A 27,957-nucleotide genomic window follows, 5' to 3' on the forward strand; every position below is an offset into this window, starting at 1 on the left:
GGACAGGGCTGTCCGTGTGTGTGAGAGAGAGTGAGTCTATGCCCTTTCCTTAAGACTAGCAGAAGAACTGTTCGCTAATCAAGTGACTGAAAAGGCCGAGGCTGCTTCGAGCCTTTGGCACACGAGGAACCTTCGTGCTAGGGCTCCGTGCCGAGGGGGAAACAATTCACAGGCGGCCCTAAGAAAGGACGCGCAGGAGGCGAGGCCTGCTTAGAGGGGAGGGGGATCGATGCTGAAGCCTCTTCCTTTTCCCTTCCCGTCGCGGCGCCAGCCAGGTCGGGGTGAGTATCTGCCCGCCCCCCACCCCCCCGGCGCCGCTGCCCTCCCAAGGAGTGTGTGACCCTCTCCTTGGGGTCTCCTTTGCTGGGGCGCAGGAGGAGCGAGAGAAGGAAGCGAGCGAAGGTTAGCAGGCGGCATTTCCAGCACCGGCTTCTTTCTCTTTCACATTCCCCGCGGAGCTTAGGCCGCCTGATTTCCACTCATTTCCCGCGCAGCTCTCTGCACGGGCCTCAGAGTCGCGTGGTTCGGGAGAAGGAAAGCCGCATCGCCGTATTCCCCCCTTGTTTTCTCCAGTCCTCCTTTCTCCCCTGCTGCGTCCGTCAGTCACAGTTCTCCTTTCCCTGTCACAGGCAAGGAAGGTCACACGCGTCCCTCCTTCGAGCAAGGCTAAGAGCCCTGCCTATCTCGGTTTCCTCCCCAAACCCTCTGCAGAACATCCCTTTGTAAGTATGCATCGCCTGGTAATCCTTGACTGCTAACAGTCTTGAAATAATACTTTGCCGTGATGTTTGCACGAACGCGTAAGGGAGGTTGAAGTCCTCTTGGCGGTGGGAGGCTGACGCTGAGCTAGAACATGGCTTACCTGTAAGTTATTGACCAATGGAAGATCGATTTGGGAACTTCTTACGAAGCTGTTATCAATAGCCCCCCTTCTCCCCCCAAGCTATTATCTTTTTAAAAAGGTGTATAGTACTTTTTTCAGTTTATTCCTGTTTGTTGAAGTCTTTCCATATGGCCTTCTTTTCAGGACTGATGTGTGTTGGTGCACACGTACAAGGAAGTTATTTTGTGGGTATGCTCCGAATGTGATATGTAGTATCACTACTGACTTTGAAATATTAACTGTTTTAAGGCAGGGATTGGGTTCTGTTTAGTATATTCAATCCCCGTAAATTGGAGCAATCACACACAGCGGATCCTACCTATGTAGTGATTTGTGGGAAGTGCGACCTGAGATCAGCCACCATATTGTGGATAAGGAATAATGAAGCATGAACCCTCTGCTGAGAGGAATTCTTCTTGCACTTTTAGTTTTGAACTGAAAGTACAAGACTGTAGACGTATGTAAACTTGCCCCAGAAGGGAGAGGCTAAATACAGTGAGACGTTAGATCTTGCTGCTGGTGAGACTGAAGGTAAGTGTTAAACAAGAGGATCACAAAAATATTGTTCCAAGGAGGGTTGGACATGTAAGTGTTCTGGAAGGAACTCTAGTCATAGAAGAAAAGTGCATGGAGTCCTTTAAAAGAGGAGTCTTTAGGCTTGCCCAGAATGGTAGAATTGGAGGGAAAAAAGATTATATACAGGAATACAGAATAAAGGGAAGTTTGATGAGAATTCTTAAGAACAAGGAGTGTTCAGAATGGAAGAAAGCCAGCATAGCAATGCATAGAGTATTGTGAGGTCTAAAAGAGGGAAGAAGTGAATAATTCTGGTGGCAGAGTTGTGAATAAAGGTGTAAGAAAAAAGACTAGTGAAGATTACAACTGTAAAAATACTAGTTTTGGTTGAGGAGACTAAGAGCTAAGTTACAAAAGACAAATTACACCAGGAGGAGCTCTTAGAAGGGGAGCTGAAACTGACAGAGCCTTCTGGAGGCAAAGAGGAAATAAACAAACCCTCTGAGCAGCATCTCCCTGGCTTTGTAGAGAGGGGAAATTGACAAAGCTTTCCGATCTCTCTTAAAACTCAGCTTCCCGGATACCATTGCTACTCCCTTCATATGCTCCTCCTCGTGTAATTCATCTCTTGTAGCTTGGCTCTGAGAGGAAGGTGTGGAGTTTTGCAGTTGTGTAGAAAGAAGTAATGTGGTGTAGTGACAAAGAAGAGTGGAACAAAGAAGAGAGAAGGAAGAAAACAGGTGGTTTGGCTTAGGCTAATTCGAAGAAACAGCACTTGCCACTCGTGTCACTTTTTTCAAGAGTCTTCTGAGCTGCAGGACTAGTCAAATTGGGATTGCATCTGTGTCTTGACATAAGGTAATGCTTAGGTGGATACCTCAGCTGGCATAATAAAACTTGTGAAAAATAATTATTTCTTGACAAAAGCAGCTTATCATAGATATTGCTCACACTGCTGTGCAGGTAGGACTGGTGGGCTGGCATAAAGTTTTTACATTGCTAAACAAGTTACAGAGGCCTGAAAATAACATTTTGCTTGTATTGTTTCAAGTACATCTTTCTTGTTTTTTTAAAAAAATACGAGAATACACTTTTTTAAAACCCATGAGAACGATCTTGTAGAAAGTTATTAAATATTACTGAAGTGATTCCTTCATGAATATGAATAGAATGAGATCACTAACGCATAACGGCAACCATAGTCTTTGGCCACTTGTTAAATCATGCCTACATCACTTCCTTTTTCTTTGAATTTCTAAGTGGCAGTCCAAGCATGGTAACCTGCAGCTTATGGTGTGAATATAGGTCACAAATGACTTCTCTATGAAATCAGAGCCATTAAAAAATAAAAAATTTAAACAATTGCCACAGGCCTGAAGGTAGTTTGATTCTAATCAAGTGTTTAAAAGAAATACCATAAATCAATTAGTGAAAGTAATAGGCAGACTATATTGTCTACAAAAGTTGTATATCAGGATTTCAGGACATTAGTAATGAATGCAATCTACTGCGTGTTGGATAACCATTATCTTTGCAACCTCAACTAGGCCACAAGAACAGTGAATGCAGTAAGTGTCTGGCATTCATTGTGTGGTACAGATGCTGTATTTCTGACAAACTTGAGACTGCAAGAATAGGGTTCATCAAGAACTCAATGTCCTACATATGTGATCAGTATCCGGAAATTCTGATATACAACTTTTCAGAAAATACAAGTTCCCTTGTTTCATTCTTTAATTGCTCTGTAACATTTCTCTTAAACACTTGATTTAAGTCTGTGTGTAATGCCAAACTATATCGCTGTAACCAGCGGAAGGAGGGGTCATGTGAACAAGCCAGAGAACTGCCATACTGCCAAGCCATCATTTTGTGTCATGTCTGAACCAAGCCCTACAGATAGGTTCACTTGGTAAGTTAAGTTGATTAATTATGTCAAGTTTCTGGACATTTTGAGAAGAACAAAATGCAGATTTGAATTAAAATATATGCAATATTAACTTAATGCTATCTTGTTGCTTTAAAGCAGAAACACCTTGATTTTCTACAAGCAAAACTGTAAATACAGGCAATATTAGAAAGAGTTGCAAACCCTACCTTTGCAAATACTACCTTTGAACATGTATCATATTCTCTCCTAGCTTTCAGGTAGCAAATAATTAAAAGTTGAAGATAGGAACACAAAGTTCCAAATACTATACAGAAAGTGTAGTATTTGGACAGAAGAAGGCTCAACAGTCACAGTAGCACTAGTGACAATATTAGGTATAAAGATAAACTTAATAACATCAGGCTCTTCAATAGAGCTCTTCTATCTCTCAGCCTCACAGGGCTGCAAAAATGTATATGTCTACAGTATACATAAGAATTATCTGCCCTGAGCCCGCTGATGCGGGGAGGGTGGAATATAAATGTAATAAATTAAATTAATTAAATTTAAATTAAATTAAAATTAAATTAAATTATCATTCTTTAATGTTGATTATCATGAATAACAATCTTTGTACTACACGATTTGCTTGACTAATACCACCTTGTCTTAAATAGAATTCAATGTGTTCTGAGATTTTAAAAAATCATTAAGAGTTTTTCTCAGTGCTTCCCCAAATTTAAAAAGAATTCTCTCTCCCCGGCCTTCACATTTCTATCTGTAAAAATAACAGAAGGGTTCTTTAAATTTCCTTCTGTCCTCTTCAATATCCTTGGTATGGCCCTTGAACCTCTTCAGAAAAAGCTCTTCATTGAAAAAGCTATTTTTAGTATTAGAAGTTCTGCTTATTGTAAATTAAGCAACAGTTGAAGGGGAGAAAATGATGCATGTTCCTAATCAGTGATAAAAAGTTATATTTAGCTAGCACAATCTCAGTTTAGTATATTCAATCCCCATAAATTGCAGCAATCACACACAGCTGATCCTGCTTGAGTTCTGACACCAGATTTGGTTCAGACTTGAGTATATCTGAACATCAGGAAGAAGGCTTCAAACTACTGCCACTGGTTTTTGTACAGTTGATAAATAGAAATGATACCTCATATGCTGAGCACATCAAGAGATCCAGATTTTGTCTTGCCAATTCATTGGTTCAAATCTTTCTTTTAGGGAAAAAAGTTGTAAGGAAAAAAGAGACAGCTTGCTTTGTGTATGAATTCATAATTATCTAGTAATGTACCTTAAAGAGACAGTTACAGCTCGTTTATCTGTAACCTTTCTTCTTTCTTCATAGGCATAACAGACAAAATGGTACATGCTGAAGCCTTTTCTCGCCCGTTGAGCCGGAATGAAGTTGTTGGCTTAATTTTCCGGTTAACAATATTTGGTGCTGTGACTTACTTCACCATAAAATGGATGGTAGATGCAATAGATCCAACCAGGAAGCAAAAGGTAGAAGCTCAGAAACAGGTAGGAGCAGACAATAAAATATTTCTCCTGTAACACAAACAGTATTCAAATCTTTATTTTGGAACAGAACCACTACTTGTGATTGGCTGCAATTAGTTGGACTCCTAAACTTGTCATTACTGAAGGTAGGCAGAAGGCTTTGGGGACAGAATTCAATGGAATTTCCTTCCATTGCATTCAGTGGAAATGTTTAGGTTTATACCACCTTTACTGCTGGAGTGTTATTCCTGACCAGCCCCAGTACCACCCAAGTCTGAGCCATGCACCCAGTATCATTGTGTGTTGATTTGGCATCACACTAATGTTAGGCCAGCAGGTCCACATAATATGCTAGCACACTGACTTAGTTGCCATCCCAAGTTCTTTAGTTGACCTCTTAGGGTAGTGCTCTGAGATGCTAAACTAGTTTTACTTAATCTGTTGCACAGTTCCCAATAAAAGACACCTCCATTTTCATTTGTAAAGGGGGAAGGAGAATATATGTGCAAACAACTCCCAAATATTGGGGTTCAGTTCACAGAGGTCTTAATTTGAAATGTAATATTCACATTCCCAAGTAACAGCTTTAAAAAAAAAAAAGAATTAAAAAGAACAGGCAGGGTAACTGAATGCTTTTTTTCTTTGCAGGCAGAGAAGTTAATGAAGCAAATAGGTGTGAAAAATGTAAAGCTTACTGAATATGAAATGAGCATTGCTGCACACCTCGTAGACCCTCTTAGCATGCATGTAAGAATCTCTGTCTAGCTGTATTTTGCCTTAGTTTAAAGAAATTGTGCTTGCGGGGGATGACAGTGGCAAAGTATAATATTTGGGATAGAACTAGGTACATGTAACTGCTATTCTTCAAGTAGGAATTGCACTTTAATAAATTGCGAATCTCATAACAGTTTCTTAAGTTACCAAGATCAGGACTCCTATTAGCCAAAATAACTTTGGACTAGGAAATAATCTTGTGTGTATCTTGGAACAGTAATAGGTAAAGAAGATGTTTCCTCAGGGCCAGTTGTAGGGCGCGCTTGTACCTTGAAAACTGTTATCTTTAAAATCAACATGAATCGTTAATATAACATAGCCTCCCTTCCTTTTTGTTTTGTGTCTCAGAACAGCCCAGCACTTACTTTTATGTATTACATCTACATTTGTATAATTACATGGATAGCCATAGCCTTCAAAATGTGACTCTTGAGCTTCTTTAGAAATCTAAGCATATGGCCCAGCAGTGGCTGTGCAATTTTCTTAACTTTATATTTGTGCTTCAGGTAACGTGGAGTGATATTGCAGGTTTAGATGATGTTATTACAGACCTGAAGGATACTGTCATTTTACCGATCAGGAAGAAACATTTGTTCCAGAACTCCAGACTCTTACAGCCACCAAAAGGTAGGAATAGAAATAGCCTAGATCATATTTAAACATACTTTGAATGTATGAAACTCTTACACTGAATTGGACCATTGGTCCATCAAGATTGATATTGTCTACTTTGATTGGCAGTGACTCTCCAACGTCTTAGGTAGAGTCCCTTAACAGCACTGTTACCTGATCCTTCTCTCTGGAGATGCCGGGAGTTGAATCTGTGACCTTCTGCATGGCAAGTGGATGCTTTATGACTGAGCCATGGTCCCCCTAGCATAGTGTGTCAACAAAAATAAAAACAACTTCAAACCATTCCAGTCTTTCCCTCTCAAGAAAAAAACAAAGCAGGGAAGATCATATCAGCCGTTCACGTAAAGTGCTAAGTTCACATGAAGGGCAGTCTGCATGGTGAAGGGGAGAGTCCTCATGTTTTCCCATCATCCTGTTTCTGTACTGCTGCAGGTGAATGGGAGTATTTGAACTGGGGCTGTCTAAACTATTACAAACAGTTTTAAAATTTTCATTACCAAAACAAGAATTCAGATCTCCATTGCACGAGCAGAGATGAAACAAAGACCTCAGTCCTATGCATATGCACTTAGAATTTAGGACCATAAAGATCAATGCCACTTGCGTCCAAGTAAATATGTTTTTGAGTTGGGTTGTGTAGTATCAAAGGTTTTCCTCCTGTTGAGCAGTTCTTCGTCCCATTCTTGTGTGCCTGGTGTCTCTTCCTCTGCCTTAATGTCACTCTTCACCTCACCTTTGAGAAATTTTGTTTTGAAATTTTGTTTCGATAGATGATGATATCCTAAACTAAAAAGGAATATGTTCAGGTTGTATTTGATCTGAAACCAGGATACAAGAAGCAGAGCAAATGTTGGTTTTTACATGCTTAGTCTTAATCACATCTAACTCGGGCGGGGTGTGCGTGCTGTAACTTTCATGCTACTGGACAGTAGAATTATAACAGTGTGTTGTTTTTCAGGAGTTCTTCTCTATGGGCCTCCAGGCTGTGGTAAAACCTTGATTGCCAAAGCAACAGCAAAGGAAGCCGGTTGTCGATTTATTAATCTTCAGCCCTCAACACTGACAGACAAATGGTATGGGGAGTCTCAGAAGCTGGCAGCAGCTGTTTTTTCCCTTGCTATGAAGCTTCAACCTTCCATCATCTTTATTGATGAAATAGGTAAAATAATGCATGGATAGCGTGTAATAATAGGATAATGTTGCATTAAAGTTTTTTTTGTAAAAAGATGGCTGCAAACTTGGCCTATGGAGTAATCAGGTATCAATAGGAAAAATGGTTATTAAGTACTTTTTTTGAATAGGCAATTTAAAGGAATGCTTTGAAAATTAAATTGTTTGGTAGCACAATATACCTTGAAGAAGTAGAAAAGCTTTTTTACTAGTCCTTAGTATTTTCATCCTTATATTTAATTATGAATTGTCTTGTCTCATGCTTCCAAAAAAGAGACAAGAGATCATGTTCATCCCCTCCGGTTTGGTTTTGTGTATATTTGTACACTCTCCCCCAAATGTGTTCCGTATTATTAGCACATTGTTCGGAGGTCCACGGCCTGCTGCACTCTCCTTCCTTGCCAAGCTCATTGTTAGGAGGCCAGGACTCATGTCAGGGCTGTTGCCTGATTGGGGCTTGTGGTAGGGCAGCAGCTCACAGTGACAACGGCTGGGCACACTGCAGCCAATGTCCAAGGCAGCAAGGCTGAGAAAGGGCGCAGCCGCCAAGATGCTGCCACTCAGTTGTTGTGCAGGGCCCTGCCGCTGCCACCCACATGCAGTAGGATCAACCAGCCCCCTCACTGTACAGGTAAGAGGTTGGGAGGCCAGTGAGGCAGGGAGATGTCCCGATGACAAGGGCCAATGAGAGGGTGGGGGTGGAACCCTGGAGGAGTGGCCTGGAGTATATAGGTCTGTGCTGCATAGGGCCAAGGAGGAGACTGTTGAGACAGCTCCTCTTTTGGTTCCTGTCCAAGAGAGAAACAGGAGAGACCAGAGCAGTCCAACAGGGAGGGTCAGGTAGGAGACACTTAACCCTCCTCCCGCCCCCCCCGCCCCCCCCCCCCACAGCATTTCTGAGACCACCTGGAGTGCGCTGCCTTGCCTCCCAGGCTGCCCTTCTCAGGTGCTGGAAGTGTGTGACCATTCAGCCCCTATGTCGTTCCCCATTCACATTCGAGCTTTTAAAAGCTTTCCATACTTTAAGTATTGCTTAGCCTTCTGAAAACAACCAGCATTGACCATATAAAGCTTTGGGGATGTGGAATAAAACATCGCACTTGTGTGAAGATCAAGTTTTATATGCAGTGCATACGGTGCAAGAAAGTCCTTCTGTGTTCTGAACAAATTGGCACAGTGTGATAATCTCCATATCCCTTTTGAACATTTAATTTTTTTCAAAGAAGATCAAATAATTTTTATTCTCATAAAGAACAGTTTTGTGGGTGGAGAAGAACGTAAGCTTTAGATAAAGCAATTTGTTATTGTGCTGCTTAGTAAATTTATCAGGATTCTTAGGGTAGCTTAAGTTACCTATGTGAGGTTAATCTACATCTAAAAATGGGAAACGTGTAGCCACAACAACAGGCAAGAAGGCTATACATGTGATATTTCATATTCTGTACTGGTCAGTGTGGTATTATCCCCTTCACTCTGGTTCAGAAAGCTATGATTAAGCACGCCCAGCAGGATTTTTTACTTCAGATTTTTGATTTCTCTGCTTGATCACAGGAATAGGTTTTAATAGTTATTTATTTTTTTACTAGAATTCCAAGTATTGACCATTATGTGTTTAAATTTTCAAAAGGAAGAGTTCATCCTCAGGATCTTCTCACAGTGAAGGCATATCCTACATGAAGTGATCTTGAATCTTTGTGAAAGTCCTAGCAGCCTGCAGCTACTGCATGCTTTGCTGGAAAATGACCCATTTTCTACCTGTGGCTGTAGATTACTTTCTTCCCACCTTTACTGTACCATAGTTTGAGTTTGAAGATCTCCTCAGTTTCAGAAGTAGTGTGACATATGGCTTGGGAGCTGTTGAAATTTCTCCTTGTTATGTGGTCTGAATAATTTTAATACAGTATTTGTAGCTAGCATGAGATCACTGTATCTAAGAAGTGGATCAATATTTCATTGAATTCTGGAATTGTCATTCGTAAGGTAAACCCAGGTTACTAAAGACCATAATTTCTCATTCAAATACGCTTCAAAATTCAGATTCTTTCCTACGGAGCCGTTCCAGTTCTGATCATGAAGCCACAGCTATGATGAAGGCCCAGTTCATGAGTCTCTGGGATGGTCTGGACACCGACTACAATTGTCAAGTAGGTAAAAAATTTCATGGCCAGAAAATGAAGGGTTTTCTTTTTTTTAAAGAGGCAGTAAAAGAATGCCTGCTCGGTATGATCCTGGTTGTAGACAGTGGCATAAAATGCAAAGGGAGAAAGCATAATGAGCCAAGGAATATACATGTCAGAACAATGGAATGCAAAATGCAGCCATTCTAGTGTTCTGCTACTAGCATAGTGTCATTTGCTCCTCTGCTTAATACTTGAGAACAGGTCATCAACAATGCACAAAAGTTCAATCTCACAAATAGAAGGGCATATGGAAGCCTCTAAGGCAAGAAACCGCCCCCTCCCCCTTCTGTGGATATTGGTTCTTGAGATATTTTTCGTGTGATAGTTAGCACTTCTTCATGCCTGGAAAGAAATTTTGCTGTGCCAGGTTAATTGTAGAGAAGATAGGTAGATCAATATCTTCAGTGTTTTTCTGACTAAACCATCTTTAGATGTTGTCATACAACAGCAAGCTGTTGTGATTGCCTGGCAAAAAATTTCAGAAGTTGGAAGAAGGGAGTGGGGGGGAAGGCAGCAAGTGAGTTTTTCACAAGGAAAAATGAACTATCAATGACATACTAGAACTCATCTGTCCAATATAATCTAGTGATACCAAGACTTCCCATTTTTAATATTGTGCTGATGTATTCTTGTACATTTGGAGACATAGTCCTTCACCCCCATTATTGATGACTTATAAAACCCTGTTGATGGACTAGTTTATGTAGGGTGCCTCAGAGCCCGTTAGAAAGTCTTTAACATCAGCACCTCTCCCTTATCTTGACATACCAAGAGATTACTTGATAAATTAGATGAGATGGGTACCTGTTTGCTCCTACTTTATGGCTGGGATTAAATTCACCCTAAAACATGCAAAAATCAGTAGCTGCCACCACTTACAGGATTAAAGAGCACCAGGACTAATGCAATGGGGCAGAGGGGCTATTACTAGGCTACTAAATTATAACTCTGTTTTCCGTTGCTAACCACCCAACTCTTCTGAACAGTAAGCAAATATTTTCGTAGTAACTTGGTTGAGAGAACTGAATCAGTTAGGGTTGAGATAAGGTTACCCAGCTGGGATCATTAACAAAGCATGTGGAACGTAAGATTGTCATCAAAGAAAAAAAATAAAATTGTGCTAAGATGCCCTAGCTGATATAATAGACAGATACGGTTGCAGAAGATCAGCGTCAAAAGATGGTTTTTTAAATCCTAAACTAAATCTCTCTTGCCAGCCTATAGCAGAAGATGCAATGCAAAAGTCAGACAGAGTAGCTTCTACTAATTCTTAGCTGAAGATTCTTAACACGAAGCTTGGCTGTGCATTTATAGGAAAGCAGGCTGTGAAGTAGATGTGAGGCACACAACTACCTAAGAAATACTTCATTGTATGGGACAGTTAACAAGACAAGTCTGGGCTTGTCCTAGCCTAGCCTCTGCGCATTCAGTATGTACATGCAACCTTTCACCTTAGAAATGGAAGCTAATAGTGGATTCTATGCAGCTCCTGCCACTTCAAACATGTTGTCTTCCTCGCTCTCCCTCTATGTAATGTTCTGGTTCATACAATTGAGAAGGCAGTGATTTATACGCTCCCCCCCCTACATACATTCTTGTGTTAAAATTCTCTGGCAGTGTTTCTTGACATCTCTAGGTGGCAGTGTTTCTTTAAAATAGAAATGTTTTGAAGGTTGCATCCCCAAGGCTGCTTTGTACTCAAAGAGTTCATATGCAGAGAGAATCAGCACAGGCTCAGGCATGCATATGTATCATACTGAATGCGCAGATTTTGCCACTTCTGTGTTTCTAATGTGCTTTGTGTTACGATGAATACAATTTTTCTATGGAGAGACTATTTCTATGTAGGAAAACTGTAAAGTGTGAAGAAGCCCTAAGCCAATGACATTTATGGGGCAAAGTATGAGACAAAGACTTAAGAAACAATCTTTGACAAATGTCCTGTTTTTATGAATGAACTTGAATAAACATAATTTGAGTTCTTTGTATCCAGTGTGGATAATATAAGGATTTTTTCCTCTGCTGTGTTAACAGTAATATGTCTCTCATATTTCATATGTCTTTGAAAGTTCATGGTAACTATGTATTTTTGTGTCAATCACAAAAATGAATTAAAATGGATGTACAAGGTGCCAAGCAAATAATTTTGGCTCTGCAATTCATTAATGGTTTCTTACGAGGTCATATAGTAAATTAATCACCATCTTACAGTATAGTAAATAAATTTTGGCAATTGCTGGTCCGTTTTGGTTCATAATGTGTGAGGGTTTTCAAATCAGTTGAATAAAACGTTTACAAAAATTGTGAAGGAAGTTCCAGAATGTGATGATTCTTAAATAGGAGGAAAACCCAAATAGGAAAAAAACCTAAATAAGAAGAAAAAGGCAAAAAACACTGCAGGATTTACTGTCATTGTACTCATGTTCAAGAAATGTTTTTATATAGTCTATAAACTAAAATTTGCAGGAGGCAGACATTTTGTCGACATTTTATTGACAAGACCAAATGTTTCTCTTTGTTCATCAATGTCTTCCACCAGTCACAACTCAGAGCAGTGCAAAAAGTCCCCAAAGGCTGTTTTTTAAAAATGGTTCCAAAGGAACCATGTAGTCGCTGAACTCACTGCACAGGGCACAGGTGACTCTTTCAAGACTTGGTACCAAGGGAGATTTGCCATCCTTGTTTGACCTCACTTCTGATTCTGATCAATCTTCAGGTGATAGTGATGGGAGCTACCAATCGCCCTCAGGATCTTGATTCCGCTATTATGAGAAGAATGCCTACACGGTTCCATGTCAACCAGCCTGTAAGTCGCAGTAGTGGGTTGTGTGTTCCATTCTGAATGTTAACTAATAGAGCCTGTTCTTTGGTTATATCATGTTTCACGTGTACACTTTTTTTCCTGTGTAATCAGGGACCTGAGTTTAGTCTTTGTAAGAAAGGCTTCTCTTACTGTTCCCAGGATGTTCAGGCACAGTAGCAAGGGAAGATTCCCACCAATGTCAATTTTCTGAGATAGAGTGCTTCTTTATAGCCCAGAAATCAGTTGTGTGCATGGATGGTTTATTGTTGTTATCTCTAACCTGGCCAAACGGAATGGCAGTTCAGCCTTCTTGAAGGCTGCCCCTGGGTGGTACTCCCAACCAATGCTTTCCCCAACAGGAGGGAACATTTGAGTGGTGCTGAAGACTGGAAGAGAGATTAAAGCTATGAGCTGGACCCTGTGGATGTGCTCTGCTAAGAGCAGCGCTTTCCTCAGGGACAAGGAGCCTTCTGCCAGCATAGGAGATGCTGGTGGTGGTGCTGCTGCTGCCGGAAGAGTGTCCTGGGGCAGGGGAAGGCTTTCTGAGCTGGCGGACAGCTGTCATTAGCAGAACAGATCCATGAGATCTAGCTGGTATCTCAAGGGGCTGGCTGTATGTTTTTATTTTTTATTTGAATATATATTTTCAATATTCTAAACAAAAAGGGGGATTGCGGGGGCGGGGGGAAGGAACAGGAATACAAAACACACTAAAGAAAGATTAGATACCCATTACCAGGACTGTAACCATATATCATTAGAAAATCATATTCGCGTTTATGACAGACATTCTCAGAGACATTTCCTCTCTCTCTTTTACTATATCTCACTAGTAAATCAAATATTAAAAATACTGTATTTTGAATTATTTAACAATATTTACTGTTGTACTTTTCTTACCTCCAAACGAATTATATAAAACGTGTTATGATTGGATTTTTTTTTAATTTCAAGAGGGATCACATTCCTGTCATTGCCTCCTGTGGAAACCTCAGTGACATGAATGAGATTTGTGTATCAGCACAATTTCATGTCATACTAGAAAGCTTTATGGATGAGAAACGTTGTTTCATGGCTCCTGTTCTTTAACTACACCCTTTAAAAAAAAATTACAGGCACTGAAGCAGAGAGAAGCAATCTTGAAACTGATTTTGACAAATGAAAATGTAAGTTAATTGTTCTAACAGATGATTTGGGGAAGTAGGGCCAAAGAAAATGTAATGTGGTGGAATCTCTGATTAAACCTCTAATAAATTACTTACCTGCAAAAAACCTCCAGAGGTCGGGATTGAGGTTGTGCATTGGGGAAGGAGGTTACATCTCACTCCAGTGCCACTCTCTGGGTTGAAAATTGCTGCTCCTTTTGCTCATATGCTGCATTTAAGCCCTGTAGGGGGGGGGGGAGGCAAATACTCTTATTGCACCTGTCCTTTTTTCTCTATTGAACTTTGAGTGGATGGGTGATGGAGGAGGAGAGAAATTTTTGATTAGGACAACATAGTTATCCCCCTGCCCCAGCATGGTGTAGAGGTTAGAGTATCATTAGAGGAGCTGGAAGGCCCAGGTTTGTATTCCTATTCTGTCATGGAAGCTCACTGGGTATCCTTGGGGCAGTCACTCTCTGTACAACTTACCTCACCTCGTTGCTGCTTTTAGGAAGGCACAGAAGAGGGGAGAACTAGTTTGAGTCCCTATTGGGAAGAAAAGTGGAACATCAGTTTCTAAATAAATAAAATTTCTGAATCACCGCAGCTTTCATCCAAGTATGACCCCCCCCCCCAGCTACTTTCTGCTGCTGAGTTTGCATGTCAGAGATCCTGTCATGGACTGGTAGTGCCACATGTAGTTTGGCCTTTGATGTAAGGCAGAGTCACATGGTTCTAGTACGGCTTATTCCACTGTTAGAGCTATGGGCCTTTTGTTAGTAGACAAGTGGCCATGAAAAGGCTATTATATTCCAGCCTGGTTTTTAACTTATTCTAGCTCGGGTACACACAGGGGACACCCAAATGCAGGGTACAAGAGAAGTTTTTTTTATAATAATAATAATTTGATTTATATACCACCCTTCAGATCAACTTAATGCCCACTCAGAGCGGTTTACAAAGCATGTCATTATTATCCCCACAACAATAATCACCCTGTGAGGTGGGTGGAGCTGAGAGAGCTCCAGAGAGCTGTGACTGACCCAAGGTCACCCAGCTGGCTTCAAGTAGAGGAGTGGGGAATCAAACCCGGTTCTCCAGATTAGAGTCCTGCTGCTCTTAACCACTGCACCAAACTAAAATATGTACAGGTAGAGAGAATAAAACTAAGCCAGTCAGAAGCCCTGCTCAGTAGAACTCCTACTTTGGCACAGGGAAAGGTGTCAGTGGGTGCCATGGAGCCCATAGGCACCATGTTGGAGACCCCTGCTGTAGCTGATGACTGTTGGCTTAATTTGGTTTATAATCTCCCCCCTCCCTTTATTCAAAATTCAGCTTGGACAAAAGCAATAGCATCAGATTTATAGATTTTGTTCCAGTCTGGACTGTTTTTACAGTAAAATGTTGTAATCGCTCTTATCTGTTCATTGATAGGTGGACAGGCATGTAGATCTCCTTGAAGTTGCTAGAGAAACTGATGGGTTTTCAGGAAGTGACTTGAAAGAAATGTGTCGTGATGCTGCACTCCTCTGTGTCCGGGAGTATGTTAATTCTTCCTATGAAGAAAGGTACCATTTTACCTGCGTTCTTTAAGTAAGAATATTTGCTATCCACTGGCCATTGTGCATGGCCTTTATTATAGAAATGGGTCTTGAGAATTTCACCAAGAGTAACTTTATTTGTGTGTGTGCATAAAACAGGAGGAATTGGGAATGACATTTCTTTGTTTGTGGGGGACGGGTCAGTGGAGATTTTTTGGTTCTACTTTGGACAAGAAAAGGAGCTTCAGGAACAGGAAATGAACATTGCTCATGTTTCGATTCTATTCAAAATGCACATAGGAATGTCTGCAGCTACTGGGGGCCCAGAAACAAAGAAAAAAATTCTTGAATGTTCTGTTTCAAATACATTTACCAGTTTATGCTTTATATTGTTTCTCAGCTTAGGTTTTTCCATTCAGATATGTATTTTATTTCTTATACAGCACCTGAATGACCTTTCCTTTCTTTTTCTTTTAAAGTCAAGATGATGATGAGATACGGCCTGTGCAACAGAGGGATCTACACCGGGCAATTGAGAAGATGAGGAAGTCAAAAGATGCAACGAACCAGAATGTTCTAATGCATGTTAGTTTAGATTGAGTGTGAGTGAGTGTGTGTGTCTGTTTGTATGTTTCAGTGTGGCCTCATTCAGTGGCTTGCTATGTGATTTGGGTAGCAGAAATGGATTGGAAGCAAAAATAGCCTTTTAATAATTGTTTCTGGAATTGTTTTTATATTCTGACATTTAAGTTATTGAAAACTAGTTCTCTTTCAGAATTGAAGATGGCCTCAGTAGCAGATCATGACATGGAAGAATGTAGTCCAGCTCAAAAGCAATGTTCTGTTTCATTGTTGCAGCCTTAAAAGCCTTTGGTAGGTTCTAGTGTGGCACACTGATTCTCTGGGGAGGGGAATTGGACTCTATGTGTATATATGTATGAATGTGTGTGTATATGATATGTATATATGTATCTCCACACAGTTTTTATAGAGAGACATATGTAGATAATTTGAATATGAAAAGCCTTCTTTTTTGTTTTTTACTTAATTGCTGGATCAAATTAAATCAGAGGATTAAAAGGTTCAGTGCACATTTACCTATATTTGTCCATTACCTTAATACAAAAGCAGAATCTGCTTTTGTATATATTTTTTCTCAGATGCAGGGAAATAAGACTAATTTGTTTTCACGTTAACTTATGGAATCCACTGGTGCCAATCAGTTTAGGTAGAAAAGTTATGTACAACTCATGGGTTGTTTTTTGTATGACTCCTATTACCAGTTTTTTAATACTGTCATAATTGTCCATAGCAGAACATTGCTAAAATTGCATTTCACTATAATTTATTTTTCTGTTTCTTAGTTGTGAGTCATTTCCACTTTGACTTAGTGGACTTACACTGAAGGATTCCTGCTGATGAAGTTCTTTTATCGCTTGCTACTAGATGCCAGTGGTCACAACAAAAAATATTAAGCTCTTGGCTTGCTTCTTTTCACCTCTAATTGTGCTAATTTCAGTAGTCCTCCATAGGCCTTCCACTGATTAGTATGAATTAGTCACAATCAAGTATTTTCTGGGGGACAAATGGGTAACAATGAGATACAGAACATATCAGGTTTAGTGTTAAAAATCAATTTTAATCTCCACCCCCCCCCCCCCCGCCTTTTCCTGAGCTAATTGATGCATTTACGCTAATTAAAACTGCCGGGTACTTGGTATATTCTCAATACTAAGAGTTTGATCCCACCACTGCGCTCTGTTAATAAGAGCAAAGCCTTCTTCCTGCACAGGGAGCTCTTGCCACCAGAAGACTCCATGTTTCGCTGAGGAGAATGTTATGATCGTTTGGTTTTTAACGCACTGGAAATTAAAATGAGCATGTTGTCCACAAGACAGAAACTGGGCCCATTTTTAAAAATGGAGTTTTATCTCCTTATCCAAACGAAGCATCAGGCAGCCTTAACAGTATGGATGATTATTTGGAAATAGGTCCCAGTGTACTGAATTGGCCTTTGATGTAAAGTGCATAGAATTGCAGCTAGAGAATGATAGTATTCTATTCCTTTTACTGATCGACCATGTTTGATAATACCATTGTTCCATTATTCACATATAAGGATACTTTGTTCTTTTCTGTTTGTCGTTCTGTCTCAAGTCTCAATCTGAATAACGGGAAGCAGCAGTGACAGAGAGAATCCCTGTCTGGTGTTTGTTTTTAAATTTAGTGATTCTTCTTTGGATTTAGAATATATAGATCCCCCCCCCCAAATTTTCAATTTAAATAATACCTTGAATCCAAAGTAATGTCTTTTTAGCACTGAGCAATAAACAAACAGCAGATGATAACCTGGATATTTCATTCAGTATCCTGCCAAATTCTCCCTTCCTATTCACTGTATGCCTCTCTGAGGAATTCCCATCCGTCGGACTCCATGCCGAGTACGAAGGCTGCATGTGCCCAATAGGGTGCAGTAGGGCTCTGCTGGAATCATGCCAGCCCACAGCAAACTCCCTAGTTTATTGTCAGTCTCTTGTAATATTGAATAAATCCTGTTTGATTTACTCTGATATAATTTGCACTAAAATTCTTTGAGATTTCGATAATATATTTGTCATGCATGTAATCTAGATTTAATATAGAAATTGGATTAAAACTCTACAAAAGCAGTATCTTTACTTGACTTCCTAATCATCATGAACTTTTTATTCCAGTAGTTTGAGATACCATCCTTCATGTATATACCTCTTTTGTTTGTCTTTTTGATGTAGAGAAAGCTGTCTACAAGACTTCCCCGTTGTTTTTCTACCTTTTTCTAATTCTGTACTTTTTTTGAAGGCTGGTCACTCAGAACCTGCTCATTCAAATCATTTTAATTTTGGATCCAGTGGAAGTTAATCATGCATAGGTCCCATGTGACTTTTTAGTTTCAACTAAGCACAACCAGTTTAGTTTGAATTGGGCCCTTAATGAAGTGCTGTTAAATCTCTTGCTGTTTTACTTTTGATCTCGTTCTAAAAATAGTAAATCTGGAACATATAAGGCCTTTTTTTTGATGTAGCTACCTTTTTATTGTGACCAAGCTCTTTCTCAGACAGTTCTATCTAATTCACAACCGAGTTAGTATGTAATTTAGTCAGGATTATTTTTCTTCATGTACATTTTGGAAGAATCCTTCTTTTCAGTTGGCTTTAAAAAATTTGTTGTTTTGGAGGAACTGGGAAAATGGGCTACGCCTCTACTTGCTCTCTCAGTTAAGTTCAGATACTTCCTTGGCTCACAATCCTTTTTGCATAGTGGACAATTGCAGGTGGAGAAATCGGTGCACTCCTGTTCTCTGCTGTGCACGTACATAACAAGAGGCTAGTGCTCTGGGTGAAGGTCTGGTTTATGCATTTCTTTGCTCTGAAAAGGGTGGGGAGTGCTCTGCCTGAAGCCAGCCCTAACATTTTATAGTATTTGTGTAGGTTTGGAGTGTCTGCCTGGTTCTCCATCACAGTGAGGACTGCCCAGCTGAAATGTGCCTGAAACGGACCTATGAACTGTATTCTTGTGAACCTTCTTTATTATGAACGTTGTTCTTTTTAGTAACCTGCCTTAGTTTTTTAAATTAATAACTGCATATCCTTAGGAAGACTGTTCTTTTACCCTTAAACTGCAAGGCTTTATCAAAACTATATTCAGATGTCACTTACCACTTGCTTTAAACTGGGAGGTGCATGGATCTGTCTTGCTGCTGGGCTCATGCCCCTCACTCTTCCCTGCTTATCCGTTCCCTTTTCATGCAGAGACTTACCTGTAGCTACTGAATCCAGGAGCACCACGACATACACAGGTGCACTAGTTAACAGGAACCACCACCACCCCCCCCCCGGATTCTAAACCAGAGCTTGATAGAGTCTTAGAATCTCAGCTTGTGTGGTGGAAAAGTAATGTCTGAATGCTACCTAAGAATCTTTGGTCAGGCTGTAAAATACAAGCAATAGATGCTTTGTCACTGGTAAACCTCAGCTCTATCTCCTACTGCTTGATCACAAAGCAAAATTACTTGGCTTGATAAAACACAATGACCACTGTTTTGTAGTAATGCTAATAAGTGCGGCCAATGATAGAAAACAGCAAAGAGTTCCACCAGGTTTGATGAATGTGATGAGGGCTTTCTTTGTATTTCAATATTAGGTGAAGCCATAAATAGTACAAGGCTATAGCAACACATTTGCAACTGTTTTTTCCCCCTCCCCTGTGTGCTACTGCTACTTTTTTCCCACATGGTTGTTAGGAACAAGAAAAATAAAATGTATTTTGACCACAATGGCTAAGTGTAAATGAGGAAATACAAATAAACTGCCTGGCTTCTGTCTTTATATTCTAGTTCATTTCCTGAGCAGATTCTTCACTTTCTTAGGTGTGGTATATTTTTTTTCTGTTAAAATTGAGTTTGGGATGTTTGTTTAGGTCAATCTGTTATCATATTTGTTTCCCAGAGACATGTTCTATTATGGAGCCCTGGATGATACGTTTATATTACCAATTCCATTTTCTTGTCTGCACCTGCCTTTTCCCCTATCATAGTAAAGATTTGTTTTGTCATGGCATTAATTAGTTATTAAATGAGTGTCTTGGTTTGAAAAGCCTTATCGCTACCATGGAAGTTGAATTGGTTCATTTGTTGACGGGGTGGATAAGTTCTGCTTGGATGGAGCTCAAAAGCAAGTCTGTCTTGTATTTCTTTCCCACCATATGTAGATCAGTCTTTGTGATTAACCCTGTACAACATAGTTGTATATGCCTTTTTTGTAGTTAGTGGGACAAGGCATACATGTGTAGGGATGCATGACTGCACTGTAGTCACTATATGTTCTTATGTGGTGGCTGTTTCTTGCTGGATAGGTGGGGGTGGGTGGGGGGTGAGTACAAGTTTTAAGCTTCATTCCGTTAAAATATTTCCAGGCTGCTGTGTAAACTTCCTGGAGGGGTACGTATATATTCAGTTATACATTAAATATGAGAAGTGTATGAATATAGAAAATTTTACTTCATTCGATCTTATCCAGTTCGCTTGCCTCAGCCCCCATCCACATTCCTTTTGTCCCTGTAGGTCCTATAATCCCTGTGATAGCTTTTTGGGTGATCAGAGGGAACCCATCTTGCTCCCATTTTCAGCAGCAGAAAATGTGCTTGGTTCCAACCCATTGGATTAGATTCTGAGGTTGCAAGAGGGAAGAGGGTGATCTCCATTTCTCTAACTAGCATTGTCTTTTGCTTGTGAAGGTTCCCCAACTCCTAGCAAAGCTTTTTCGTGGGCAACAAGGGACTTCTGGGGAAAGGGGAGATTCAAATAAATTAAATGCATTTAAACTAGAATCGTAACACTAGTCTATAGTACCATATATTTTCTGTCTTTAGGATTCAAAAGGAAAAGTCTATTGTATCTTTCCCTCAGACATCTACTTCTCTGACACTTACTAGCCATCTTTCCTATGGTTGCCAACTGACTAGGAGAAAAAAAGACTTATCCCTTTAATAGAAGCTTGATGTGTAGAAATTAGCAGTTTTTAAGTTTTTCTGGGCATGGATATAAATAACATTACCTGGTAAACAGCCATTCCATCAAAACCTAAGAGAATTCCAAAGATGGAAATTAGGCAACATTACCAAATTCTGTGATGTATTAAGTAAAAATCTATGGATAAAGCTAGTTTAGAAGCGAAAGCAAAAAATAATATCCCTTGGTTTGAATACCTACAATTAAAACATCTTATAGAAATCCCAAAATTCAAAGTAGCGTTAACACAACCTAATACAATATTTGAAATTCTGATACAACAACAAGCAGGCAGAAAAAAGGCACAATCTCTAAAATTTATAACATTCGAAATTCGGACACCAAGCCCTTTCTCCTCTCTTATCAAAGATCCTGGCAAAAGGACTGCCACATTGCTTTTAATGAAGAAATACTTTGGCACTATACTTAGTATAGTGCCAAAATTATAAATATTAAACGACAAACACTGAAAATCCGAACACGGTATTACATCACACCTTCCAAATTAAATTACATAAACCCCAACCTTCCCTCTACTTGCTGGAAAGGTTGAGGTAAAAGGAGTACCTTTCTCCACTGTTGATGGAGTTGTACAGAAATTCTGGCTAAAAGTAACAAAAATGATCTTCAACATGACAAATTACTCAGTACCTTTAAAGCGGGAAGTTGTTTTATTAAACCTTTGGCTTGATACAGCAATTCCACCCACTCAAAAAACTCTTAATAGCTATTCTTTGATCAACTGCAAAAACAACTATTGCTACTTGCTGGAGAGAGAAAAAGGTCCTGCAGGTCTCAACTTGGTTCCTAAAAATCTGGGATTATTTTACTATGGAGAAGATCTCTGACCAAATTATGCTGGTAGAATATCCCAATTATAAATCTAATTTCATGGACTTTAGGATCCCAGTGTTGGAATATTTAGGAAAAAAATCTCACACGTAGAGTCATCTCAAATCAAGTATATTATGAAACTCTTGAGTTATATGTAATATATTGTGCTCTTTCTTATTTATTTATCTCTGCCTACAATCCATTTATACTTAAATATGTTCTGACTGCCTAGTTATTATGCTTAATTATATTTGTCTATGGTTATTTACTATTTGCTGTTGGGCTTTGTTACAAGTTCACTTCAAATTGTATTTATATTACAACCAAAGTTAAATAAAACTTTTTAAAAACCAAAGAAAGAGGATATTTTTCTCCAAGTCAGTTGGCAGTCCTAAACTTGCTCCCTTCCTCTCGTCATCCTGTCCGTCTCTATTTACTTGCCCATGTTCTTTCCGCTCTGTTTCCAGTCCTAGTCCCTCCCGCCCCCCCTCCCCATCCTAAGATAACCACATCTCCTGAGCACACTGCCTCTCTTTTCTTCCCACCAATGGAGCATTACACTCCTGTCCCTGGAGCCTTTAGGAATGAAGGCCTCAAGTGATCTTTCACTTCAAAGAAGCCGCCAAGATTCTAATTTTCATCCTAAACATGCCAGGCTATCATGAACATTTCATGACATCACTGCATCTCAGGGACTGGATTTGAAGGCTTGCATATATAAGGAAAAAAGCAAGAAATGGTGAAACAGAGAAAAATTTATTGGTATTAAAAGTGAATCCTAGTAGCAGAATGCCAAATTAAGAAGACATATTAGTCATGAGATACATCAATTAGGTAAGGCATTCTGATCTCAGGTCTATAATAAATATACAATAAAATATAGGGTATATATTTTTAAAAATTTTTTAAAAGGAATAGTACAACATATGGGGTGTAACCATTTGGAAAGATGATAATGGACAGTATACAGTTAAAAACAGAAAATACATAAGCACTATTAAATTATTAATTAAAATCACTTTTATGTTCAAGGTCCCTTCCAGAGGGCCTGGATATAAAAGGCACTATTGCTAGTATACATTAGCTTGTACTGCTACAATGGGAGCCATCGACCACCTGCAGTTGCTGTGCAACCTCTTTAAATCAGTGCCGCTTACAAGATAGCCAATGCAAGCTTTTTGTATAGAGTGCAGGTTCATGTATTCTGCCACACTCATGGGAGGTGTAACAACAGTTTGGTTCCTTTTTCCAAAGCATTAGGAAGTAAAACACGAAATGTTTAAAAGACATTCCCAGACATAATTCTGACACTGTAAAAATGTCTTTGTTGCATAATTGCAAAAGGGAACATGGAAATCATTGCACAGTCTTAAAGAAAACAATTGTTGAACTGACTTCTTGATTAGACGGACTTCATGCTATGGACACAATCCAATCTATGCCTTGGGCACTTTGATGGGGTGTACTCGTCTCTCCACACATGGGAGGGAAGCTTATAGGGGTGGGGGAGCAGCAGGAGGCTGGAAGGATTTTGTGGGATACTAGATCTTCTCCCATATATTGTTATAAATCTGTTATGTGAATCATCTTTATTTATTAAAATTATTTGCGTTTATATAAGCTATATGTAAAATGTTATATACTGTTGCCTTCTGACAAGTGAACACTAAAATCATTTGGTCCAGTGCGCAATTCAGTAAAGCTCAACTACTGGCCAACAAGCTGATTCAGAGTCAGTGACTTCAAGAGAACAATATCATCACAAGTCTCAACCATTCTGCATTAATAGTAAAGAGTCCAATAGCATGCATCTGACGAAGAGAGCTGTGGCTCTCAAAAGCTTATACTACAATTAAGTTGGTTAGTCTTAAAAGATGCTACTGGACTCTACTATTTTGCTACTACAGACTAACACGGCTAACTCCTCTGGATGTATTCTACATTAATGACATTCACATCTGAGTGGAAAAGACATTTAGAGTGCCATATGAAAATGACATTTTTTTTAAATAAAAGGAACATTGAAATCCAGTAATGTACAGTTACACCCTTCTAAGTCTAAGTCAATGGGCTTAGAAGAGTGTAACTCAGTTTAGGATGGCATTGCCTATGTATCAGACTTCAGCATAAGTGCCTTTGTAGATTGTAAATACAGTGGTGAGAAACAAGGCAAGGGAGACAATTTGGCATTTCAAAGTAATCTTCTCTCTAACCCTTTTTTCCCCTAAGCAAAAGTCTATAACGCACAAATGTGTCATCAGTGTGCTGGCACAAAGAGCCACAGCTTTTGTCAGCGTTCTAATTCCTGTCTTAAGTATCAATTTTAAATTTTGGAGGGGTGTGTGTGTGTATGAGAGAGGGAGGGAGAAAGGATAAAGAAAGAATTCCGCTGAAATAGCACAAGACTGCTGAACTCTGGGGATAAAGATGCTTCTGCTCACCTCTTTTGAAACTCATGAGAGCGGGACCACAAGTGACACCTGACACAGGTTGTACACTAGTCAGCTTCCCTCAAGTTTTGATGGGAAATGTAGGCATCCTGGTCTTGCAGCTTGACTCTCTGACTGCTGTGCAGTGGACTTTTCAACTGTCACTTGTCCAACATTCCGCCAAGCTGCCTACAGCTGTCTAGTTCTGTGGTAAAATGTAGGGGAGGTATACTTTTACTTCCCTTTCCATATGATGTATGGGAAACATTTGCATGTGTGTGAGAGAGAGAGAAAGAGGGAGGGGGGAATGCATCAAAGTCTGGATAGCATTAGTTCTTAGAGGTGTACTCAAGCCAAGCTCCCCTTCTTTGTATTTAAACTTACGCTCTCAACTACCTTCAACATTCTCCTAGACAGCAATGAGCATGCTCTGTTCTAATCGCAAATTCTTTGGGGTATAGGTGCTTTTAATTTACATACTAAGAGGTTTCAGTATACCGGAGGAGCCCTCAGAGTATGCAGAAACCCTGTGGGAAACCCTATTTCACTCTCTTAGGGCCAAACTACAAGTGACAAATGACACAGGTTGAACACTTGTCAGCTTCCCTCAAGTTTTGATGGGAAATGTAGGCAGCTTGGTGGAATGTTGGACAAGTGACAGTTGAAAAGTCCACTGCACAGCAGTCAGAGAGCCAAGCTGCAAGACTAGGATGCCCACATTTCCCATCAAAACTTGAGGGAAGCTGACAAGTGTCCAACCTGCGTCATTTGTCACTTGTAGCTTAGCCCTTAGTGACAAGCAGTTGACCAGCATTTCATATTAGAGGATTCTAAGTGCCTCACATCTTATTTTAAAGAATTCTTCCAATAACCTTGTAAGTTAAGCCAGTCTTACTCCCTCATTTTCAAATAAGGGCTAGGTGATTTGCTTGGAAGTTCAGCTACTGAGGTCCTTATTCAAATGAGATTTTGAATCCGTGAGTTCCCAGTTCATAGCCACAGTAAAGTAGTATAACTGCATCGAACTGAACCATCAGCTCTTGTCTGTATAAAACAGCAATTAATATTCATGAGCTAACTAGCGTTCATATTTAAGGGAATATGGCAGAACATGAAGTAAATTGAAAAACTTTACTCATAAAAAAATATCTTCTATACATGCTGTTAAGCACAGAAATTAGAATGTGGCCTGGAATTTAGATTCATCACAATCGCAGCTTTTGCTCTGCTAAGAAGCTTCTTTCTCAAGATTTTATATGAAAAAGAGATTAAAATACACGAACTGAGCCAGTAAAAGATATTTTAAAAACCAAGGACTGGAGGGCGAATAGGATAAGCAATCTACACTGTACTTCCAACATTTCCTTAATGATTCCACCATTGCATGTCAGTCTGATTCACATTGCTTGAATCTCCTTTCTGTGACCTGTCTCCTCATGTAGAAAGCTGACTTTAGTTTCCAGAGTTGTGAGCCAGTTTGATAGGAAGTGAAGAGAAACTAAATTAGCGAACACTTTTATACAGAAATATTTTGAGGTAACTTCAGTCTAGGGTTGCCAGCCTCTAGGTGGTGGCCGGAGATCTCGGCATTACAACTGATCTTCAGGCCACAGAGATCAGTTCCCTTGGAGAAAATGGCTATCTTGGAAGGTGGACTCTATGGCATTGTAGCCAACTGAAGTCCCTCTCCCTTCCAAACCCCACCCTCTCCAAGCTCCACCTCCCAAATCTCCAGGAATTTCCCAGCCTGGATCTGGCAACCTTACTTCAGTCTCTGCTTTCTTTTCAATGGAAGCAGATTAATCCAAGAGAAGCCAAAAGGTGAGGCAAAGAGTTTACTGATAAAATTAAGGGCTCTTGCCTGGCCTGTCTCAAGTCAGGACATGTAATTTTCCAAACTTGTAGTTTTTAAAATTTCTTTTTTCAGGGAACCCTTTCTAGATTATCTCATCTGCTTGGAGCTCTTGTTTTATTGCCCAGGGCATGTTCTAGAATTTACTCTGTGTGAGGTGGTGTTCAGAACTACTAGGCCTCAATGTGGCACTGCTGGAAGCGAGACTGCCTTAGACCACATCCAACACTCCCTCGACTCTGGATTGCAGGCAAAGATTGGTAGTGGTGGGCATGTTTATCGTCCATTGCTTCTCCGCTTCACAATGTAAGCAACAAGTTAAAAGCATCAAGGAAGGTACACATTTTGGTGGAACAGTTGTATACTTATGCTATTCCCCCCTCCAAAAAAAGGCTAACTGACCAATTAGAATATGGTTTGGATACTTATCATTTAGAGCTCTACTTTTCTATTTACAGTAAAAAAATATTATGGCTTTGCTTTGCAATTAAGAAGCAATTTTCTGGTAACTTCAGTGGGAGAAAAAGCTTGGCCAGAAGCAATGCATTTGGCTTAGGAAGAAAATGCTCCCAACTAAAAGTAGAAAAATTAATAGAAGCTGAAAGGTAATAGCATATGTATCAATTGACAGAGCCTGTCTTTAAACAGAGGCTTTCCAGGGTAAAAGCAGAATTAATTATTTTTCCCCAGGGATGTGTAGTATTCGGTCAACACTTTCCAAGCTTTCAGTGCCATAAAACCATCTGGGGGATTTTCACCTTCACGAGCCAGCTTCCTCATACGTGTGCCTGAAATGAAGTCAAATTCATTGTGCCTAGTAAAGAAAGGACAAGGAGTCACAAAGTTAGTCCAACAATATAACACAAAAGCTTAAAAATGATGGATTATACAACTAAACTATAACTGAAACCACTTCTGTAACTAAGTACATTTTTTATATAGCATGAAAATCTGATAACATTCAGTGTGCTGATGATAATATTCACAGCTAATGGGGTTTAGTGGTTAAAGTGTCATACTAGGATCTGGGAGTCCCAGGCTCGAAGCTTGCTGGATGACCTTAAGTCATTCACATACTTTCAGCCAGGGGTCATTTTGTAGAAAAAGAGCTGGAGGAACTAATTAGCATATGCCACACCCCTTGACATCACTGGAAGTGTGTCATTAGCATAACTGATTTGCATTTGCCACACCCCCTGACATCACTTATCCTGGCTGTTTGGACTCAGTCCTGGCCACTCAGGGCCCAAAATGGCAAAAGGGGCTGAAAATGGCTGAAAAGAGGCCCAAAATGGTCAGGATCAGGCCGCTGCTGAGTGGGAGAGTGATTCACCACCCGTCAGAGGTCCGATCTGGGCCATTTCAGCCCCAATCCAGGCTGAAACAGGCCCAAAATGGCCAAGAGTCAGGTGGGCGGGGCCACCTGACATGTGACCTCTTTGGGGAACTGCCGGAACTGTGTTCCGGCGTGTTCCCCCTCGAAATGAGCTCTGCTTTCAGTTTAATCTACCTCAGAAGGTTGTTCTGAGGTTAAAATAGAGGCAAACAGAATGCTGTAAGCCTCTTTCAGTCACCATTGGGGAAAAAGGCAGGATATAAATAAAATATTGATACCATGAATTGCAAATCACATTTCAGAATGCTGCATTTCATAAGATCATCCAATAGCAAACCAAGCCCATAAGACATTATACTGGGCTATTTCTATATGCGTAATTCTAGTACATGCATGAGTGCAAAAACCTTACCTGTCTGGATCATAGAAAACCATTGCCTTTTGCATTTTGTTGTATGCAGCTACTCGGAAGGGAATGATTTCCACAGAGTTGAGTCCTGGAGCCATGCTAAGCACCTTTCCTCCTTGTGTAGGTTCGTACAGATCTTTCTTAGTTTCAGGGTGGGGCATCCCTGCTGGATCTCGCCCCACAATGTAGAAATTGGCTCCAGCAATCATTCGAGCCCTGCAGTGCCACTGGACCTGAGGAAAGTGCCACAAGATTAGAGTACTGTTGATAAGGAGCCGCACTACACTATCAATAGCTGCAGCCAGGGGTCATTTCATAGAAAAAGAGCTGGAGGAACTCATTAGCATAGCTCATTAGCACAACTGATTAGCATATGTCACACCCCTTGACATCACCGGAAGTGTGTCATTAGCATAGCTGATTTGCATATGCCACACCCCCTGACATCACCTATCCTGGCTGTTTTGGACCCAGTCCTGGCCATTCAAGGCTGAAATTGGGCCCAAAATGGCAAAAAGGGGCTGAAAGTGG

General features: G+C 40.1%; 2 protein-coding genes across 4 annotated transcripts in view; one reads left to right on the top strand and one right to left on the bottom strand.

Moving 5' to 3' along the window:
* Nucleotides 1-226: 226 nt before the first annotated feature.
* Nucleotides 227-19,385, top strand: ATAD1 (ATPase family AAA domain containing 1). Of its 2 annotated transcripts, XM_054982993.1 has the most exons (11): nucleotides 228-281; nucleotides 630-722; nucleotides 4,621-4,796; nucleotides 5,424-5,522; nucleotides 6,056-6,176; nucleotides 7,141-7,341; nucleotides 9,390-9,496; nucleotides 12,249-12,338; nucleotides 13,451-13,501; nucleotides 14,915-15,048; nucleotides 15,501-19,385. In XM_054982993.1, exons 3-11 carry the CDS (start codon nucleotides 4,635-4,637, stop codon nucleotides 15,619-15,621), a joined length of 1,086 nt encoding a protein of 361 aa, XP_054838968.1. In that variant the 5' UTR covers nucleotides 228-281; nucleotides 630-722; nucleotides 4,621-4,634; the 3' UTR covers nucleotides 15,622-19,385. The 2 variants fall into 2 exon arrangements, with proteins under 2 accessions (XP_054838967.1, XP_054838968.1); XM_054982992.1 differs by lacking the exon at nucleotides 630-722 and having other exon boundaries at nucleotides 227-281.
* A 2,752-nt stretch (nucleotides 19,386-22,137) lies between these two features.
* PAPSS2 (3'-phosphoadenosine 5'-phosphosulfate synthase 2) overlaps nucleotides 22,138-27,957 on the bottom strand; it is a 60,213-nt gene continuing 54,393 nt past the window's right edge. For both annotated transcript variants that reach the window (XM_054982584.1, XM_054982585.1), the window contains 2 exons: nucleotides 27,430-27,659; nucleotides 22,138-26,495 (listed from right to left, as the gene is read on the bottom strand). In XM_054982584.1, coding sequence (XP_054838559.1) covers nucleotides 26,354-26,495; nucleotides 27,430-27,659 — 372 coding nt within the window. In that variant the 3' untranslated portion in view covers nucleotides 22,138-26,353. The remainder of the gene's footprint in view (nucleotides 26,496-27,429; nucleotides 27,660-27,957) is intronic.

Source organism: Eublepharis macularius, chromosome 6 (genome assembly GCF_028583425.1).
Source record: "Eublepharis macularius isolate TG4126 chromosome 6, MPM_Emac_v1.0, whole genome shotgun sequence".
NCBI classification, from domain to species: domain Eukaryota; kingdom Metazoa; phylum Chordata; class Lepidosauria; order Squamata; family Eublepharidae; genus Eublepharis; species Eublepharis macularius.

Excerpts from the sequence above, each read along its gene's own strand:
- ATAD1 (XM_054982992.1), top strand. The coding sequence starts at position 230 with ATGCTGAAGCCTCTTCCTTTTCCCTTCCCGTCGCGGCGCCAGCCAGGT. Across the intron at positions 7,342-9,389 it reads CATCTTTATTGATGAAATAG|ATTCTTTCCTACGGAGCCGT; the intron begins GTAAAATAATGC and ends TTCAAAATTCAG. Across the intron at positions 15,049-15,500 it reads AATTCTTCCTATGAAGAAAG|TCAAGATGATGATGAGATAC; the intron begins GTACCATTTTAC and ends TTTCTTTTAAAG.